This window comes from Mizuhopecten yessoensis, unplaced genomic scaffold, assembly GCF_002113885.1.
Source record: "Mizuhopecten yessoensis strain PY_sf001 unplaced genomic scaffold, ASM211388v2 scaffold11015, whole genome shotgun sequence".
In the NCBI taxonomy this organism is placed as follows: domain Eukaryota; kingdom Metazoa; phylum Mollusca; class Bivalvia; order Pectinida; family Pectinidae; genus Mizuhopecten; species Mizuhopecten yessoensis.
In genome coordinates this window covers 222,730-243,510 of record NW_018408836.1, presented here as the reverse complement: position 1 = coordinate 243,510, position 20,781 = coordinate 222,730, and the positions used below count along the sequence as shown (strand labels likewise).

At 36.9% G+C, this 20,781-nt stretch overlaps 1 protein-coding gene across 7 annotated transcripts in view; it reads right to left on the bottom strand.

The window, feature by feature from the left end:
- The window catches only part of LOC110464616 (protein amalgam-like), a 118,558-nt gene that overhangs the window by 12,582 nt on the left and 85,195 nt on the right, over positions 1–20,781 (bottom strand). For 5 of the 7 annotated variants that reach the window (XM_021519930.1, XM_021519929.1, XM_021519928.1 and 2 more), the window contains 4 exons: positions 11,762–11,886; positions 1,392–1,602; positions 924–944; positions 708–749 (listed from right to left, as the gene is read on the bottom strand). In XM_021519930.1, the coding sequence (XP_021375605.1) occupies positions 708–749; positions 924–944; positions 1,392–1,602; positions 11,762–11,886 (399 nt within the window). The remainder of the gene's footprint in view (positions 1–707; positions 750–923; positions 945–1,391; positions 1,603–11,761; positions 11,887–20,781) is intronic. The other 2 variants (XM_021519934.1, XM_021519935.1) reach the window with 1 other exon arrangement.

Genomic DNA, 20,781 nt, shown 5'->3' with positions numbered 1-20,781 from the left:
TTACAATTTTCACCCTCACTCCAAACTTCGTGTGATGACAAACATTAGTCTATGTATATACATAGCAAAGAACGCTGTCTCCTGTTCATTGCTATGACACCATAGAGTACTGGGTCATTCACGTAGGTGGTGTCTGGTGTGTAGGAGAGAATTGCTAACTGGTTAAGTGTCGATACAAATGGTTGTTGATCAATAATTAACCCAAATGAAGGATCCACTCGTAAGTGTTCAACGTTTCTTCAAAAGTGCTTGAATGATTAAATGCCAACCAAAAGTACATCATGCCACATTTTTAATTTCCAAATCTAATTTAAAATCAATTGTGCCGTTGGAAAATAGTAAAATGTTAAATGAATCACTATTATGAGAAGCTGAAATGTGATAAGACGACAATAAACCAGTTACACTTTAAAGAAACTGCTAAGAAAGGAAACGTGACGAACACAATGGAGACGTCATCTCCTCAGATCGGGACTTGTCTAAGACGGGCAAAGGCAGTCGACGAACTCGGCTACACGTACATGTGTGTTAATGTAACATGCAAGAAGCTTAAAGCACCGTTTGACATACTGAATATGGCCTTAAGGTAAAGCCATGCAATGAATGTTTTTTTTTGCCTATTCAACTTGCTCTAATTTTCGCTAGTTAATTGTAAATTCGTCGACTGCCTTTGACGAGGTTGACATTCGCGATTTGTCCCCACTTGCCTAACTTCCGGTTGTTCTTCACTTGCACTATTTTTGTACCAACTGGAACCAAATTGAAAAAGATGTGATGAATTCTAAAACTAGACCAGCAGTAGCGTAAATGAAACCAAAACCAACAATGAATTTATGAAGATAAAAATCTACTCAAGACAATCGTTTGTTAAATTTAATTTGAAGGTGGCTAATATATATTGTTCCTGAAAGGAATATATATACCTGGTGTTTGTCTTGATGCAGCTGAAAATAAAAAAGATGATTCTGTTAAATATATTATCCTTTTTAGGTGCTATAACAGTTGCAAGCCAAAGAACATGGTATACATGTATGTTGTTTTGATTAATGAACAAACAAATACAAATGTTTACGTTTTAAATCATCACTCGTTAAACATATCTTATAATTTAAAGATATAGATTTGTTTGTTCATTTATAAATACGTTTAATACTTTAATAAGTTTAAATTGTAGCGGTTGTACTTTGTAGTCTGAAGTCACACGCGAGAGCGCATAAAATGTTCTTTGATTCATTGGTAGTTCCCTATTCATTATTTACAGATGGTTTTGAAAAATCATGGATGTCACTTTGAACGATTTTCCATATTGCTCTTAATGTACTACGTATATTCATGTAATTGGAATGATCTTCACGAGTAGGCGGCATAAAGGCTATTTATAGAAAACTTACCTAACACTGTTAATGATACAGTTTTGTTTAAGTCCTCCTTGGTACTAATTTGGCACTCATACTCTCCCGCGTGTTCCTTCTGTACGTTCTTGATGACCAACGCCCAGATCTGGCTGCGGTCTGCATGCTCAACGGAGTAAGAGTTGTCACTCGTAAATACAAAATCACCTATCGTCAAAGCATGCTTCTCTGACTTCCTCTTCCATATTACCTGTGAAAACCAAATCAATGGGTCAAAATGAAAAAATGAAAACATATGCTTCGAATCTTCAATATAGAAAAACGAAATCCAAACTGTAACTCGACAAAAATGCAACGACAGGAATTGAAGTGACAAAAGAAGATGACAAATAAACATTAGCCTTCAAAAAGGCCGGAGATGATCCGGTGGGATAAATGTCATTGCACCTCTTGTGGTGCCAATCACCAGCCGCATTTCGTAATGTCGCGCGGGGTTGGTCAGTCATCCGTATCATAGAAATCATCCATGAATATCACATAACAGCCAGCAAATTAAGAGTGAACGTCGTATCAAACAGATGATAACGACTACCAAAACAATAAGGCTCGGGATATTAACGAATCGCCTTTCATGAAAAGGCTAAAATATATAGTTCACTATAGGACTGCCACTTCATTGCTGGCATTAAATTCAAGAAAAACGGAATTTTCAACGGAACAGATTATATTTGGGACCAAAAGACTACGATACAGCTTCAAAAGTGAGGATACACATCCTTACAGCTAGAACCCCGAGTGCACTTCAGGCAATGTGCGAACATCTTAGCCTGGTGACCTTACCACTAACAACAGTGCTGTCTCGGAAGTATGCGTACACAAGTGTGCAATCAACCTCCATTTAATTTGCATATGGATAACGTTTGATTAATTGCCGTCGTCTCCTGGGATTTTAAATGCTGTCTTTAATTCAATGCCTTGATCTGCGTTCAGCAATGTTATGCTTAAACATCAATATTCTTTTCGGTGTTTGTTTTCCCGTCAACAATTACAATATTGTTTCATTTTAGATATTGGCTAGCTACAGATATATTGCGTGATACAACCTCTATAACTATAACACTAAAATACTTCCTCTCACATTCTTTCATTGATTAATAATAAAAAAAATCGACTCTGTGAAAACTGACCCAATTTTTGCTATGATCTTATGAAAGATTAAAAAAGCATATTGCTTCCTGGGAATAAAACAATAGCGAGTCTCATAACATATCCTCATGAGACACCTTAGATAATGCTGCGGATGATCTGTAAAGCCACTTCTTTACATTAAAAACCTGTTATAATAAACAACGAGGACGCCCGGGCCAGCTTATGTGCTCGTTGTTGTGATTCACGGCAACAGTTCTAGGCACCAGCCAATCGGAAAGTGTACCTCAATACGTGATCCTGTTGCCGGACCATTGTAAATGTGTTTTATGAGGCCTGCTATTCTCAGATCCTGCTTCGATCGACCCCGCTTGATTTGATAAGACATAAATAACGGAGTTCGTACTAATATCAGGCTAGCCTGGAACAGACATCATCGGGCCAACGTCTATAGACGTCTATGAGAGAGGAATCAGTTAACATAACTGTTTCGGGAGAAGAAGCAATATTATATATTCCAGTTCATATTGACAATTGTGATATACTGGACACTGGTTCATGCTTGTCTAATGAAACAAAAGTTCTAAAACTTTCGGGCACATGAAAAGTATTTTGGCCGCGTCAATAATACCCCGATAATTGGACAGTAGTATTATATGGCCCAATCAATGTCAGCAGGACGTCTTGGAAGACCGTATGACATTAACGTTCGCACATTGGTAACTGATCGGTCTTATACCATTCTGAAAATAAGAATTAAAGCGACTACGCGTTTATTTAGTTCTATTAGTAGGTTATTTATTAAGTAAAACTGACACAAAGTAATGTACATGTATCATTATTGAAATATTTTACCGCAGTATGCCTGCCCAGTGCACTGAATGAAGTTCATCTTTTGTATTATCCTCTATTAAAGGAAGGCTAATTCGACGCGGATAGAGCTGATTGCTCAGTGTTATTAGGCTAATTCGGTAAAGTCTGTACGCCATGACTCGCCAGCATGAAACGTTTCTGTGTTGGTCTTCATGTCTGGCTAACACGGAAGCGCAAATAAACCACCAGATCACAACAGGAAGTAAATGCTAATTAGCAAACAGGACTCCCCTGATTTCAACAACATCAGTCGGATCAGTGAGCCTTAATGAAGAACAACTAAACTTCATCACAACAAACGTAACATATATCTACGTCATACATGAACGCAATGCTTCTGCTCTGGAATCCAGCAATCGCTATATTTCTAATTAAACCTAATGCTGTTTGTTTATAAAATTGAGTCAAAGAGTTTCATTGTTTTATCTACTTCCAAAAAGTATGAAATAATCGTTAGATCGTTTCCCTTGTTTTCTTTTTCATTTTATTATCTGGATGTGACGGTTTAGTGTTTTGTAAGTGATGTGGGGGTTTAGTGTTTTGTAAGTGATGTGGGGGTTTAGTGTTTTGTAAATGATGTGGGGGTTTATTGTTATGCAAGTGATGTGACGGTTTAATGTTTCGTTAGTGATGTGACGGTTTAGTGTTTTTGAGTGATGTGACGGTTTAGTGTTTTGTAAGTGACGTGACGGTTTAGTGTTTTGTAAGTGATGTGACAGTTTAGTGTGTTGTAAGTGATGTGACAGTAAGTGATATATGAGTGATGTCACGATTAACTATTTGTGTGATGTGGTGTTTAAGTGTTATGCAAGTGGTGTGATGATTTAGTGTTATGTGAGTGTTGTGAAGGTTTGTGTCATGTGAGTGATGTGACGGTTTATGTTATGTGAGTTATGTGACGGTTTAATGTTTCGTTAGTGATGTGACGGTTTAGTGTTTTGGAAGGGATGTGACAGTTAGTGATATATGAGTGATGTGACGATTTAGCGTTATATGAGTGATGTGGCGTTTAAGTGTTATGCAACTGATGTGACGATTTAGTGTTATGTGAGTGTTGTGAAAGTTTGTGATATATGAGTGATGTGACGGTTTATGTTATGTGAGTGATGTGATGGTTTAATGTTTTGTAAGGGATGTGACGGTTTAATGTTCCGTTAGTGATGTGACGGTTTGATGCTGTTTGAATGATGTGACGGTTTAGTGTTAGATGAGTGATGTGACGTGTTAGTGTTATGCAAGTGGTGTGACGATTTAGTGTTTTGTGAGTGCTGTGACGGTTTGTGTTATGTGAGTGATGTGACGGTTAATGTTACGTGAGTGATGTGACGGTTTAATATTTCGTTATTGATGTGACGGTTTAGTGTTTTGTAAGTGATGTGGCGGTTTAATATTTCCTTAGTGATGTGACGGTTAAGTGTTTTGTAACGGATGTGACGGTTTATGTTATATGAGTGATGTGACGAGTTAGCGTCATATGAGTGTTGTGAAGGTTTGTGATATATGAGTGATGTGGTGTTTAAGTGTAATGTGAGTGATGTGACGGTTTAGTGTTTTGTAAGTGATGTGACGGTTTATGTTATGTGAGTGATGTGACGGTTTAATGTTTCGTTAGTGATGTGACGGTTTAATGTTTCGTTAGTGCTGTGACGGTTTAGTGTTTTGTAAGTGATGTGACAGTTAGTGATACATGAGTGGTGTGCAATTTAGCGTTATATGAGTGATGTGGTGTTTAAGTGTTATGCAAGTGATGTGACGATTTAGTGTTATGTGAGTGTTGTGAAGGTTTGTGATATATGAGTGATGTGACGGTTTATGTTATGTGAGTAATGTGACGGTTTAGTGTTTTGTAAGGGATGTGACGGTTTAGTGTTTTGTAAGTGATGTGACAGTAAGTGATATATGAGTAATGTGACGATTTAGCGTTATATGAGTGATGTGGTGTTTAAGTGTTATGTAAGGGATATGACAGTTTGATGCTGTTTGAATGATGTGGCGGTTTAGTGTTAAATGAGTGATGTGACGTGTTAGTGTTATGCAAGTGGTGTGACGATTTAGTGTTATGTGAGTGTTGTGACGGTTTGTGTTATGTGAGTGATGTGACGGTTTATGTTACGTGAGTGATGTGACGGTTTAATATTTCGTTAGTAATGTGACGTTTTAACGATTTGTAAGTGATGTGGCGGTTTAATTTTTCCTTAGTGATGTGACGGTTTAGTGTTTTGTAAGGGATGTGACGGTTTATGTTATATGAGTGATGTGACAGTTAGTGATATATATAAGTAATGTGACGATTTAGCGTTATATGAGTGTTGTCAAGGTTTGTGATATATGAGTGATGTGGTGTTTAAGTGTAATGTGAGTGATGCGACGGTTTAGTGTTTTGTAAGTGATGTGACGGTTTATGTTATGTGAGCGATGTGACCGTTTAATATTTCGTTAGTGATGTGACGGTTTAATGTTTCGTTAGTGCTGTGACGGTTTAATATTTCGTTAGTGATGTGACGGTTTAGTGTTTTGTAAGGGATGTGACGGTTTAGTGTTTTGTAAGTGATGTGACAGTTAGTGATATATGAGTAATGTGACGATTTAGCGTTATATGAGTGATGTGGTGTTTAAGTGTTATGTAAGGGATGTGACAGTTAGTGTTATATGAGTGATGTGGTGATTAAGTGGTATGCAAGTGATGTGACGATTAAGTGTTATATGAGTGTTGTGGAGGTTTGTGATATATGAGTGATGTGACGGTTTATGTTATGTGAGTGATGTGACGGTTTAATATTTCGTTAGTGATGTGACGGTTTAGTGTTTTGTAAGGGATGTGACGGTTTAGTGTTTTGTAAGTGATGTGACAGTTAGTGATATATGAGTAATGTGACGATTTAGCGTTATATGAGTAATGTGGTGTTTAAGAGTTATGCAAGTGATGTGACGGTTTAGTGTTATGTGAGTGATGTGACGGTTTAATGTTTCGTTAGTGATGTGACGGTTTAGTCCTGTTTGAATGATGTGACGGTTTAGTGTTAAATGAGTGATGTGACGGTTTAATGTTTCGTTAGTGATGTGACGGTTTAATGTTTCGTTAGTGATCAGACGGTTTAGTGTTTTGTAAGGGATGTGACGGTTAAGTGTTTTGTAAGTGATGTGACGGTTTAGTGTGTTGTAAGTGATGTGACAGTTAGTGATATATGAGTGATGTGACGATTTAGGTTATATGAGTGATGTGGTGTTTAAGTGTTATGCAAGTGATGTGACAATTTAGTGTTATGTGAGTGTTGTGAAGGTTGATATATATATTAGTGATGTGACGGTTTGTGTTTTGTGAGTGATGTGACGGTTAAATGTTTTGTAAGTGATGTGACGGTTTAATGTTTCGTTAGTGATGTGACGGTTTAATGTTTCGTTAGTGATCAGACGGTTTAGTGTTTTGTAAGGGATGTTACGGTTAAGTGTTTTGTAAGTGATGTGACGGTTTAATGTTTCGTTAGTGATGTGCCGGTTTAGTGTTAAATGAGTGATGTGACGGGTTAGTGTTAAATGAGTGATGTGACGGTTTAATGTTTCGTTAGTGATGTGACGGTTTAGTGTTAAATGAGTTATTTGACGTGTTAGTGTTATGTGAGTGATGTGACGGTTAGTTATATGCGATTGATGTGACGGTTTAGGGTTAAATGAGTGATGTGACGGTTTAGTGTTAAGTGAGTGATGTGACGGTTTAGTGTTAAATGAGTTATTTGACGTGTTAGTGTTATGTGAGTGATGTGACGGTTTAATGTTTCGTTAGTGATCAGACGGTTTAGTGTTTTGTAAGGGATGTGACGGTTAAGTGTTTTGTAAGTGATGTGACGGTTTAATGTTTCGTTAGTGATCAGACGGTTTAGTGTTTTGTAAGGGATGTTACGGTTAAGTGTTTTGTAAGTGATGTGACGGTTTAATGGTTCGTTAGTGATGTGACGGTTTAATGTTTCGTTAGTGATGTGCAGGTTTAATGTTTCGTTAGTGATGTGACGGTTTAGTGTTAAATGAGTGATGTGACGGTTTAGTGTTAAATGAGTGATGTGACGGTTAAGTGTTAAATGAGTGATGTGACGGTTTAGTGTTATGTGAGTGATGTGACGGTTTAGTGTTAAATGAGTGATGTGACGGTTTAGTGTTAAATGAGTGATGTGTCGTGTTAGTGTCAAATGAGTGATTTGACGTGTTAGTGTTATGTGAGTGATGTGACGGTTAGTTATATGCGATTGATGTGACGGTTTAGTGTTAAATGAGTGATGTGACGGTTTAGTGTTATGTGAGTGATGTGACGGTTTAATGTTTCGTTAGTGATGTGACGGTTTAATGTTTCGTTAGTGATGTGACGGTTTAGTGTTAAATGAGTGATTTGACGTGTTAGTGTTATGTGAGTGATGTGACGGTTTAGTGTTAAATGAGTGATGTGACGGTTAGTTCTATGCGAGTGATGTGACGGTTTAGTGCGTTGCAAGTAATGTGTTGGTTTATTCCGATGTTGGTGATTGGTCGGTTTAGTGTCACCTTATGTGTATATGGGTGATGTTACAGTTTAGTACTTTGCTAGTAATGTGTCGGTTCGATGTAATATGAGTGATGTGACGGTTCAATGTGTTGTGAGTAATGTGAGAGTTTGGTGTGCTCAGGGTGATATGACTGTTTGGTGTTTTCTGTGCCCATTGCCATACATTGCATGTAATCTGCGGAAAGGTTGAGAAATACTCAAAGATATTAAAACCGCCTTAAAATATGAATCAGTGCAATGTTCTAGTAATTATTAAGTGCAGTACATGTATATACATTGGTTATAACAAATGATACGCGTACTCAGTCTATTGAAATAAATTAAATTCTCTCCGAATGAAACTAGGAATTAAAAATGTATGGAATAATGTCTCTGCTGAATTACTTTGGTTGATGGTCATTTTGATTGCTCCTTGCCATAGAAACCTCTGCCCATATTCACGCGAAAAAAGACCGGCCGCGTAATCAGTTGTACATGTGTTCGGTACGTAAAGAGGATTTTGATATTTATAAATGTTTTTGAAAGTTTCAGGAACGACTTTTTAGAAATGAAAAGATAAATATCAGGACTTTTTTTATTTCCTTACGTTATTTATTTGTACACATATGAGGCCCGACATGTTTATTTTGCTGAAGCAGGTAATGACTTGCTTCCGTATGTGTCACATGGTGTGACTTCCGCCTTTCTGACAGCTTTATATATAAACTGATTGAACATAAAACAATGTGTTTTTTCTGATGACTTCATATTTTGCACATTTTCGTTTTGACAGAACTGATGACCGGGCCTTGTGCTTGCTGTTGATGACACATTTTATACAAATATCATTGTACGGTAGCACTATACAAATGTCACTTCCAATATGGCCTCGGATGACGTAGTGGAATATTAATGACGGTCTATATTTACGACAGGGAACATTGTTAGCATGCTGTACAACTGCACGCTGCTATGATTAAAGGGAAACAATATTTGTGAACAATAGTACTTCCTTAGAAACCATATCATATTAAATTCCGTTATTGTGTATCTGTCAGTCTATAAACGTTGGTAAATCACCTTCCGGTATTGTTATGCTTAGGTTTCTGCGAAATGAATTATTTACTGACATCGACCTGTGATAAAACACGTTTTTTGGCGACATTTTAATAGACATCGAGACTTAACAATTTACGCGGATTCACATCCGCTGATTTAATGCTTCGACAATAGAAACTGATAATATAACTCCGGTTACATATTATACATTTAAGTCCCAGGAGACGGATTCTAAAATTGTCATACGTCTGTAGCCATTTCTCACTAACGTTTCGCCAGTAATGCAGCGCGATCAGAACCGCTGTACCGTTATATAGGTTTAGGGTGTCGACGGGACCCATTATACCCCCGTCACGTTTCGTGGTTTATTGGCTAAGTGTTAAGGTTCTGCACGCTCGTTTGCTACTGACTAAATATTCACTTTGCAATATTTATCTGTAACAGGAGTAAGCTGCGTCAGGGGATCCTGTTTATGTTTTAAATGTGTGTGTGTCTCTGTAACAATATAATAACTGAGGACCGCTATCGTCTTATTGAAATACAATTATATTCTTACACCAAAGTCCACCTTTGTCTCATTTTTTTCACGCATTTCAACATCACTGACGGATATATATGATATATATATGTGTTGGGTGATGCGTTTGATGACATTTCTGTGATACATCTTGCACAGATATATCATTACTTAACAATGGAAAACGTCTAGCACGGCGAAACTCAAAAACTTTATTATTTTAAAACACATACGCAACGTGATATTCCTATATGTATGTTCAAATTAAGTGAACCCAAGTTTATACTTACATTGACCAAGTTTTTGTCGAGGCATGCTCTATTATAACAGAATCGTCCTAGCTAGCAATTGTTACGAAATAGCAGTTTCTAAAAGATTAAATATTTTTTTATCATTATATTCAAATACAAATTAGCAGCATACGAAAACTGAATGCCGAAGACACCACTGATCAGAACCTCTTCCCACTATTTTCACAATTCATTGGTCCCAAAATAATGAATACTCTAACACTCCAACGTTAGTTTTGGATTTTTATGTCCGATTTTCTAGAAGAAATCAAAGAGACCAGTTTTAAATGTTTGAAATTACACCTACACACAAAAATAGAAGTATTTTTCGTTGATTTGAACGCAGATAAATTGACTGAAACTATATCTCCCAAAGCATGTGTTACATGTATAACCATCAGACTTCGAATTATATATATAATCAAGTGTGAAATAAAGGTGAGGGGAAGCAGGGTTGCTATCAGGAAAGGGAAGGTTCACGATCGAAAATCGAAATTGACAAGCTGATCAAACGGCTTAGCACTTGACCGTCATTGATGGTCATACATGAACTGAAATGAAACAACCAGAAATGATTAAAACTTTTAATATTTATATCAAAATTTGATAAAAACTTATTAAACATTCAAAAGAACTAAATCTATTTGGAAACCTTACTCCGTTTTATCTGACTGATGAAAGACAAAAAATAGCAGGGCAATGTATTTGCTGGAAATAATCGTCCGTCAAGAAAAACATTTAGTTATCGCGTGGATTGAAGATAGTTACCACAGTATCCTTTAGTTTAAACAAACCACCATCTCCTTAAAATATTTCAAGGTTACTGACAACAATGTTTAAATTCGACAAGCTGTCAGAAGACAAAAGGGACTGGAAAACAACTGTCATACCTAATTCGTTCAGCACGTGGGAAATTTCCTTTTAACTCCGAAATAGAAAATGTTTAAAATGTCACAAATAATCTATCCTGAGGTCGTCGGCATGAGATTGGCTGGGGTACATAATGCACCGTTAATTCTCCTCAACACCGCTTGGTCCCAGGGGAACTTCCATATAATTTCCGTGTTAGTTTTGTTAAACGTCACGATATAAATTTTGAAATACGTTAAAAGCGAATGAATGACCCATTTTGCCTCAAATAGAGCAATTAGTTCGATACACTTTGAAGTAACACTGAGTTAAAATAAATGTTTCCGAGAACGCGATTTCGGCTCCGGTTTGTGCTAGTGTTGGTTCGTGATATATTCTCGTTTGGTGTCTATTGATACCTCCCGTATGAACCCAAACTGTGCCATTGTGTGACGATTTGGTAAATAGTTCGTGTCTTACTGCAGATAGTTATTGCTAATTTAAATTCAAATTAATTACACAGCAAAAATGGCTCTCACAGATACTTTAATTGCAACTCTTTCAGATCACTAACATGATGATACGATTCTGTTATTTACCTGTCCATCGCTTTAACGCTATAAGATGTGTCATCAAACCACAAAACTAAACATTTGTCCATGTTCGTCTTGAGGAAAATGTTTATTGCTTGTGTCGCAAACATAATACAATGATTTTATTTATAACGAATTTAAATTTCTACAGAAAACGACCAGATTGCATTACTTTTTTTTTTTATCTTATATGAGTCCGCCGGGTGTTTTGTGAATATCCGTTTTTAGATAATTGATTAGGGACTGAGTCAATATCACAGAGGACACTGAGTCACGACCGCTGCGTAAATGATATGACTGATTACACACCAGCTGGACGGTAACTCTGAATCATCAATTTTACGTCATTGCGCTTAATATTGAAATGTTTATAATTTCTAAGATAGTACAACCATATATTTATATTTCCCCCTTTTTATGACCGTTGCCAACTGCGTTCATACAGCGGCACTACCGTGAAAGTCAATCCTTGTATATGCACCGGTTATGTTAACATACCGGAAATAAATAAATAGAATAGCTTTGCATATCCCAAAATATATACTATATCCTTTTGCAGGTTGACAACTTACAGATTTGGTTCCTAGGTTCCTGACGGAGCACTCGAGCACGGCCGAGTCACCAACATACGCTGTCACATTAGACTCCATATCGTTGAACATTGGCCGCATGTATCGCACGGCTTCACTGGGAAGGGCTGCAATAAAACAAGAAACATGAATCAACAAGTCCGGAAAATTCCTTGGGAAACGGACAATAAAGTTTCGACTTCACGTGCGAAATAGTCTCTATATTGTTGAATTAGCAGTTTTCCAGAGGTGTAAAAATACGAAAAATGGCGACTGCGGCAGTATTAAGCAGTAAGAATAAACAAATAGGATATATATAGTATACAAAATACCATGTGTGAAGTAAACAAGATAAAGTATACAGCGCGAATTAAGGTACATAGCGAACCAAATACAACGTATATTGATATAAAAACAGTATTGTACAATCTAAAAACAACCCATATACAGTACATACAATGATTAGTACACTGCATACAAATAATGCTTTTCACATTGTTACAGTGGAATCGGGTTATGTGTTGGTGATTTAGGGAACGGAAGCTTCGAGATAGTCAGTCGATAGATTGAAAACCTCAAAATGGAATCAAATACTGCATCAACTGAACGGTTTATAACAACTGTATTCAACTGTACACAGTACGTGTTCAAATGTCACTTTCTGTTAGACAACAAATATTAGTTACCGGGCACAATAAACTTGTGTAGAAACGTATAGTTACATGTAAATAATACTGATGTATAATGGTATAACAGCGTCTACTTATATAGTCACAGTTGTTGTATGCTCCTCAAACTTTCCATAAAACATCAGTCACAGTAACATTTGTCATGTGATCTTGCTAGCATTGTTAACGACGTAGTTAAACGAACTGATTGACATTAGTTTCTGACAGTCCTACGTGTATGAACTGTCTTTGCGAATTTTTTTAAATGACTTAATGACATAATTGAATGTACATGTAACATGAACACGCTACACTGAAGATGTATCAACCGTTGCTTGTGTATATACTGGCAAGTGAATAAGGAGACAACTATAAAGTTTGATTTTTTAAAGATATAACCCTCCCAAGTGGCTGTGACTGTCTGATTGAAGTCGACGACGTGTGCTACATATACTTCTACATGTTACGGCGAGATTCTCTCCTCCATAGACAAATACATTATTGGCGAAAAAATATGTATTTAATATTTCATTAAGTATCAATCACGGTTTCTTTTTTTCAATAACAGCGTGGTTTTTTCTGTTATTACAGTGTCAATTGTATTGATTGTGACTGTAAATGGCGAACTCTCTAAGAAAACAACCTATTTCAATCTAGTATAAGCCTTTAATTACCCCTCTAATGAATCCTCACTTGGATTTATAAATATCGGTGTTCCGCTGAGAGGAAGTCGTATTTCCTAGTACTGTAAAACATTCACTGTCTCCCAGGAGAGAGATTATTACATTTCCTCAGACGCGGCAGTCCCCGCCGATTCCTTATAGCGTTTAGATAAGAATTAAGGGAGTATTAAATAGTTCATTTCTATTTGGTTTTTCCTTTACACAGACGGTAATTTACGTCTATTCCCATCATCGACTGTACCACATGTTCGCACCTTTCCATCATAAAACCAACAGATGCCGGCGGTGATCTCCGATATCAATCGAATGTCAGGAAGCATTTATAGGTCCAGCCAAGCGCTAAAACGCTATAATGACGAGAAATACATGATGAGGCCGTTCAAAGGCGACACATCAACTGATGTACTGTTACGTTTGTGCTTGGAGGTGAATGCTAATCAAACATAGTCCATTTGTTTTATTAGAGTACCATAACATTTCAAACAAAGACACGTTTGATACTGCATGCGATCACATACCCAGAAAAAAACCTGAAAACACAGAATTTATCATACAAATGTTGTCAAACGTGTTTGGAGAAAATCCATGGCAAATTGAAAATGAAACTTGATAGTGAATGGTCTTTTTATTTTCTTTGGAAAAATACCGTTTTTACGCTCTGATGCCAAAAGATACCTCTGAAAATAAAACGCTTACTTTTTTATGTATCACATCGTTATAATATTATTCGTGCTTACTAGTCGATCCAACTACTTCCGGTGTCACGTTCTGCACCTCCGGTGTAATTTGCTGGAAGCTATATTTGTGTGGAGGGGAAGCCGTTTTGTGGCTATTAATTCTGACAGCTATACAGCATGTACAACAAGGCTGTTACAGGGAGAAGGTGCCTGCTAATTAGCAGTAGGTGAAATCGTGTCTACTTTGCTCACGGCGTTCATCTCTCAGCAGCATTTGTCTGTGACAGGTGAGACCTTTCTGTGAGCGCACCGGTGTGGGCACACAGACCAGGAACTAACAGAACACCAATTGTCAGCGTGTGTACACAAGCCGGCAGTACAAACCAACATTGCTTAAATAGGCCATGTCCTTGCTACCATTCTGTGAGTACGAGGCATCAGCGTCCACTGTAAGCTTGACACAAATATATATACAGCAACATAGCGATGCATATCATTGTCCCAATGATCGATAAATTCACAACCTGACACAACTTTATATGCTATTTAAATTCAAGCATGTCTTCGACATCTCGGCTAGCCAAGACATACATGAAGCTGATCAATGCTTCGTGAAGCAACTTCAAATATAAAGCCAAACTGAAAGTTAGTCGTCTACATTCTAAAGGTAAGCATCAGTTCTCAGCTGTCAATTTCCTTCTTGCATTAAAACACCGATACCATAAAGCAGGAAACATCGGCTCAGTTTATCTCTCCCTGATACAGGCGAATGTTCATGGATCAAACAACACATATTATATGTAGTATTATACATGATAAATCCATGTGAAGAGTGTTAACACTGTGCTTATATAGAGTTTACTACTGAGGGGCGAACGCTTGACAGGGCACAGTTTCCCAGTATACAGTTCTTAGTTCATCTATACTACTTTTAATAACATATTTAAAGCATAAGTTACAAGATGTTTGCCCAACACAATGTACAGCCAGTAAAAACAAAAAACAGAATTACTGTTCTTGGTGATAGTAACTTGTTTCTTAAAATACGCTCTTACACTACACTGGTTTTGCATCATGTTCCTCTAAAGCACATTGCCTTCTCTCAGTTCCTGATTTATTTAGTAAGTATATTTCTGTTGCTTTAAATATATGTGTACATACGTGTTGGATTTGTTTTATCTTCATTTCTGAATTAAACGTTGTGTTTAAATAGCCCAAGCAGTAACATTTACAGCAATGCACCAGTTTGTACCAATTCAAGAAATGAAATTGTGCATTAAGGAATATGATACAACGCACCTGCTGTGTGTTTACATTAAGAACATATAACCAGTTTTGACTGTAAATCATACATTTACCTTCACCTACATTTGTATGTCCACGAAATAAATAATTGCAACCATATCATTGTATAACTTCAAAGTTAAAGAGAAAATACACGTTTTGTTTTATGTATAAACAGATATGCTAGACATGTACAGTGTAAGCTTGAATATGACTCATGTAGTACACGAAGCTACCTTGGCAACCATTGTAGTAACGTAGGTACCGTTGGTTAGAAACCCGAGTCATTTTACTATTAACCTGTAACCGCAAACTGACACATTGCTTTAGGAAATATTCAGGAAATAAAAATCTAAAGTTTAATATTCGAGATCAAAGCTAAAAGTCAGCTGTTTCTCTAACAGCGAAATTTGGCAAACTTCATAAAACGTTTCTTACTCGAGGGGAATCGTATTTTGTAACAGTTGCTTATATATGGGCTCAATGCCTATTTTGAAAAATTACACGATCATGTCTTTGAAGTGTTCAGAAGTTCTAAAGCAGACCCCTTTTTTCTACACTGAGTTGTGACGTGATAAAAACTTACTTTCTCTTGTTTTCTGAGAACATTCGCGTAATTACTTTTGATAGTTCATTATGCTGCTACCGTAGAATTAGATTTGGGCTTTATCGGATTGTCTTATCAGATTATCGACGGTACACGTGTGACGTTCGTGCACATGTCTTTATTGTCGAACAGGCACATCAAAACCGTACCATTTGCCAAATGCGACTTATATGCATCAAATACAATGGATATCACGTTAAAGCAAATGATCTTTAACCTGGCTTCAAACTGACATTATTAGAATGGAACTCGAGCTTCCAAGTTGGCAATAAGGTTCCAGAGTTGTTGTCTTACGTAACAATTCATAGACATGGCAGACCTGGCATTAAACATCCAAAGCACCAACGCAGCTTTAGTTCAGTAATCCCTGAAGCTCCAAGGCCAAATAGGTTTTGTAGCAACATCAATACTCAACGGCCTCGTAGACTCGACTGATAATCCAGATACACACAATGGTATGAAACGTTAATAAGATAACTTCACAGCGTGTGTTAGTGAGAAGAGGGGTTTGCCACTTTCACCAATGATATGAGGGCCGTGATACATTACCGACACTGTTTGATAAAGGCAATATGTCACAGCGACCGATTATCTAGCACAAAAAAAAATACATACAATTGTATTTCGCCTTCTTATTGCATTAGTCAAACGATCTGCATCTATCAAAATGTTTAGGTACAAGCCACGACAGTCTGCACAATCTGCACAATCTATAATAGGGATTGTCTTCCATATTTCATTGTTTATGTTCAATGAATCCGACCCGTGTTTTCTCCCTGTTATCATGTTTGCTGTCAAAGTCTACAAAGACCATGCTCCACAAATTGGTGTATTTTTCATTTTGTTTTATCTTAACACTGCGTGTTTATCAATACCATATAGAATCAATCATTTAAAATTATTCGCTTACCGCTGGTTAGCTAAAGCGATTGCCGAATAGCCTATAAGTCTGGCAAAGGAGGAACAAACGCGATTAAAAACCAACCGATGGACTCAATCACGTGATAATATGACACATTATACTGGCAAACCGATATTGACGAAAGCAATACAAAAATCATAAAAAACAGAATCGGTCACAAAAAAATTCAACCACACAAATTTAAGGGATACCCACATTGTATCTCAGTACTAATTCGAAATGTCGTCTTTAAAATTATCCCTGTTTAAAGGTCAAATAGAAAATTGTGTCTGGTACAAAGGGTTGCACCACGACCATCATGATAGCTTGGAATCGTACATGTTACGTTGCCTAGAGATACACTGCAAAGATCCCTACATGCAATTTGTGTAACGCTCTATCTTTTTTTTAATTCCATCTCAAATCACGTCTTAAGTTCTGCCGCCCGATAATGATGCTTTTCCTGTCTGCACTCATTATCACACTCCCGCTTGCACATACAAACGTGTTCAAGTAGGTGTGTGTCTTTCAGGCACACGTATAATGCACAGCTGAAATTCATTGCAGACGCAGAATCATAGACATCTGAATATGTTATCATTTATATCATTATATTACTCCAATGAACTGAATACCTCTTTTTTCGCACAGTGCACATACACTTCACGTGAATGCTGGAAAATATTCGCGTTAAGTGCGGAAATTGACATACATATAATAATTATAGATTATCACACTGTGTTTTGAGGATTTGTCGCAAGAACAAGTTTCTCATCGCGAGCACGTGGATAAAATCTACCTTATATATTTCCCGTTTGAAAAAAATCAACTACATGTAAACACAATATTTCCCAAGCGATGTCTAAGCTAAATGGTCAGCGATCGCAAATCCTCGGTCTGTGACAAACGTGAACGAATATGCACATTTACGTCTTAAATGGTGTTGTTATCCTCACAATATGTTGTCGTAACTTAATATTGATTTGTTTATTACGGACTATTTTCTGACGTTACCTGGCACGAGCAGAAGTTATGTTTATTAAATAATACGTTTCCAAATACAATGTACCAGGATATCGGAAAATCCGTTCTCAAGTTGTTCTCAAATTGTTCTCAACTTCTTGAGTATACTTATACTGACTACCCATGATTGTGAATTTGTCATGCTACCGATAGTATATAGATGAGAATATTAATAAACCCGCTATTGCGTTCTGTATCCCACTTGTATTACACTCGCACCACTTAATCACCGATCAGGCCCTTTTATCACACTCGTATATACCATGTTCTCCATCCTGTCTGGCCCTCGGACTGTTGTTAGAATCTCAAGATGATATTGTTTCGAACTGATAAAGAGTGCTATACTAATATTATAATTACTGAATACATGTATAGCGGTAAAATATTATCAAACGTCCATGTGATCGTGGAAATATAAATAAAGCAAAACACCGACGACTTAATCTCGCTAGTACTATCACCCATCGATTATCACCTGAAGAGCCTCAAGATTGGCGAAAGTACTGGCGATATTTAGTCTTTGGTGTTTTGTTTTATCTAAATGCATGTATATACATGTATACACTATTCTACCTATTCCGTCCGCTGTCACAAGGTTCATACACTAACTTCTACGACAAATCATAACAAATTAGAGGACTTAGTGACGGAGCCTTCCTCTCCAGTGGAAAGGTTACACCAGCCACTGCGATCGTTGATTAAGTCCTCAGTGATTTACAACACCCACCGACAGAAGTGACACGTTCCGAGTGTGATGAGATTAAAGCTAGTTAGATTGTTTTAACGACAATTTAAACCAACGAGGAGTGCGTCTCATACAGTCAACTGTTGGTGAGGCACAGTTCTCGCATTATTGGGGTGAACACAAAATAGCCCTCAGCTATCAAAACACAAAATAAGAAATACACGAGTACATGTATTGCTTAGGCAAGCGTAAGTGAAATGATGGTTGGTTGTAATTAATCTACGAAGGAATGAAAGGTAATATATTTCATGTTGTATGCACCATGAGCAACATACTTTAGAATTAAGTGTATGGGCAAGGTCCGTATTAACCTATAAGTCCTTTCAAAAGATATCGTCCGTAAACTATTAACCAATCAGATTGCAGCAGTTTCGTCAAATATGCGGTGATTTTGCTAGGCACCAAACATAAATAAGGTACCTGTGAAGAAAGTACACCAGACAATCTGGTGTTGTTTCGCCGGAAAAAAAATAAATAATCATTTGGAAACCACTCATTCTAACCAATTCTAACCAATTTCAATAATTCTTCAAAGTAATTAGTCGTAAATTATATCTGAACAAAACAAACAAAACCAAATATGGATATTTTTGGATCCAACTCTAAAAGCAGATTGAGTGAGGAATTGATGCAATAAGAATTTGTAGGAATGCTCATGATAATCGATTGCATTCATAAGATTTATTGCACAGAAACCATTGCAAGTTCTTAAAGTACTTAACAGATGGTTCCAGGCAACGATATTTGATTTCAGATTCGGGTCAAAATCGAACTTGAGCTAGTATTTCATACTTTAGGTATTGTGAAACGTTCTATTGAAATCAAAACATTCCTTCAAGAGTTGCTACATGGAAACCTTTGTGCGAACGACTAGGCCAAGGGAAGCGACACAAAAACCGGAGGCAAGACAATGTGATCAAGAATGACTGGCGTTTCATGAAACACATGTGACGCTCGTCTTACTCAGCAACCTACAAATGTAGGAATACAAAGAAAAGTCGTCTGACTCGATGGAAGTACAGGTGACATATAATGTTTTCACTGAAAAATAAATATTGATGTATTACATTGTATAACAAATAAGGTGAATTCACCATTGTACATATGTAGTCTTATATTAATCTGGTGTTGTTGCGCCGGAAAAAAATCAAATAATTAGTTGGAAACCAATCATTCTAACCAAATGTTAACAGTATATTTCGTGAACAATTTTCTCTTTTTATAAACACGTTTTATAGTATTTTATACATTTTATTATGTTTTATTCATGATGATTATTTTATGGTTTCACGTACGTTTTTTATGATGTATTGTTTTGTTCAGCTGTTAAAGCGCCTAACTTTGATAAAATAATGTCTTGCTGTGACGTAGGGAATTGGCGACAAAACGACAGTCATGCTTTATCCTGGCGTGTTGTTGGCCAGGCAATAAGTACGGGGACGTGGTGAGTCTGCTTACCTAGCTACATTGTGCACAGTGATGGTCTGGTCTGCGTTAACGTCAGATACTTATCGAGGTAGAAGCTCTCGCTCAAGTAATAACAGTCGATAAATACTCTACCAAAACACAGCCTCCCAGTTCTAGCTTACTTTATTCTAGTCTTTATTGAGCAACAAAGGCATCAGATGAGAAGGCCGTCGTATATTACTGAGCTCATAACCTGCTGCTCGGCTGACAGAAACACCTCCACCAACCGCCAACGTGGAGACCATTCCGATTGCAAAGCATCGAAATCAGCGAGAAGCGACAAGGTCGAGATGGAATATTTATGCATACGTTCGTACCTCGCTTAGCTTTAAAAGTCATTAAAACCATTAATCGTTATTGTTGAATCAGGAATAATCGTACCGCTGTAACTAAGAATGTATCAATACGGAAGAATTAGGAAAGAATCAAACTCTACGACAGAATCGATTAATGGAGGTTATAGGTAGGCTTGCCTTTACCTCGCGCTCACATTTATTGTGAAAACGCTTTTCCAATTATTCGGTCTTGCCTTAGAATTGAAAATGAGAAAGAAAAAAAATCACAAAATAAATCTTTGTTAAAAGCATTGTACGCAGATTGTATTAATCAAAATAATTACACAAGGGTTGGAGTTACAATGTGCACAATTAAAAATAAAGTTATAAATACCAAATACATGCTTTAATAAAATAAAATAAAATATTGACTTAGTGTATCGATGTGTTGATATTACCTGTATGTCATTATTAACGAAAAACATGACCAGAACAATGTATGAATGGAATCCCAGTTAAAATACAACAGTTGCGTACAAATTGGAATGTAAATTGGAGTCAGATTTGATATTGTAACCTTGGATTGGTATTTCAATATTCCCTTTATCACTGATCGTCATTGCCGGTGGTTTACCAATTAAAGTAGCCATTCTATCTCAAATTAACACAGGCGGTCACAATGGTATAACTTGA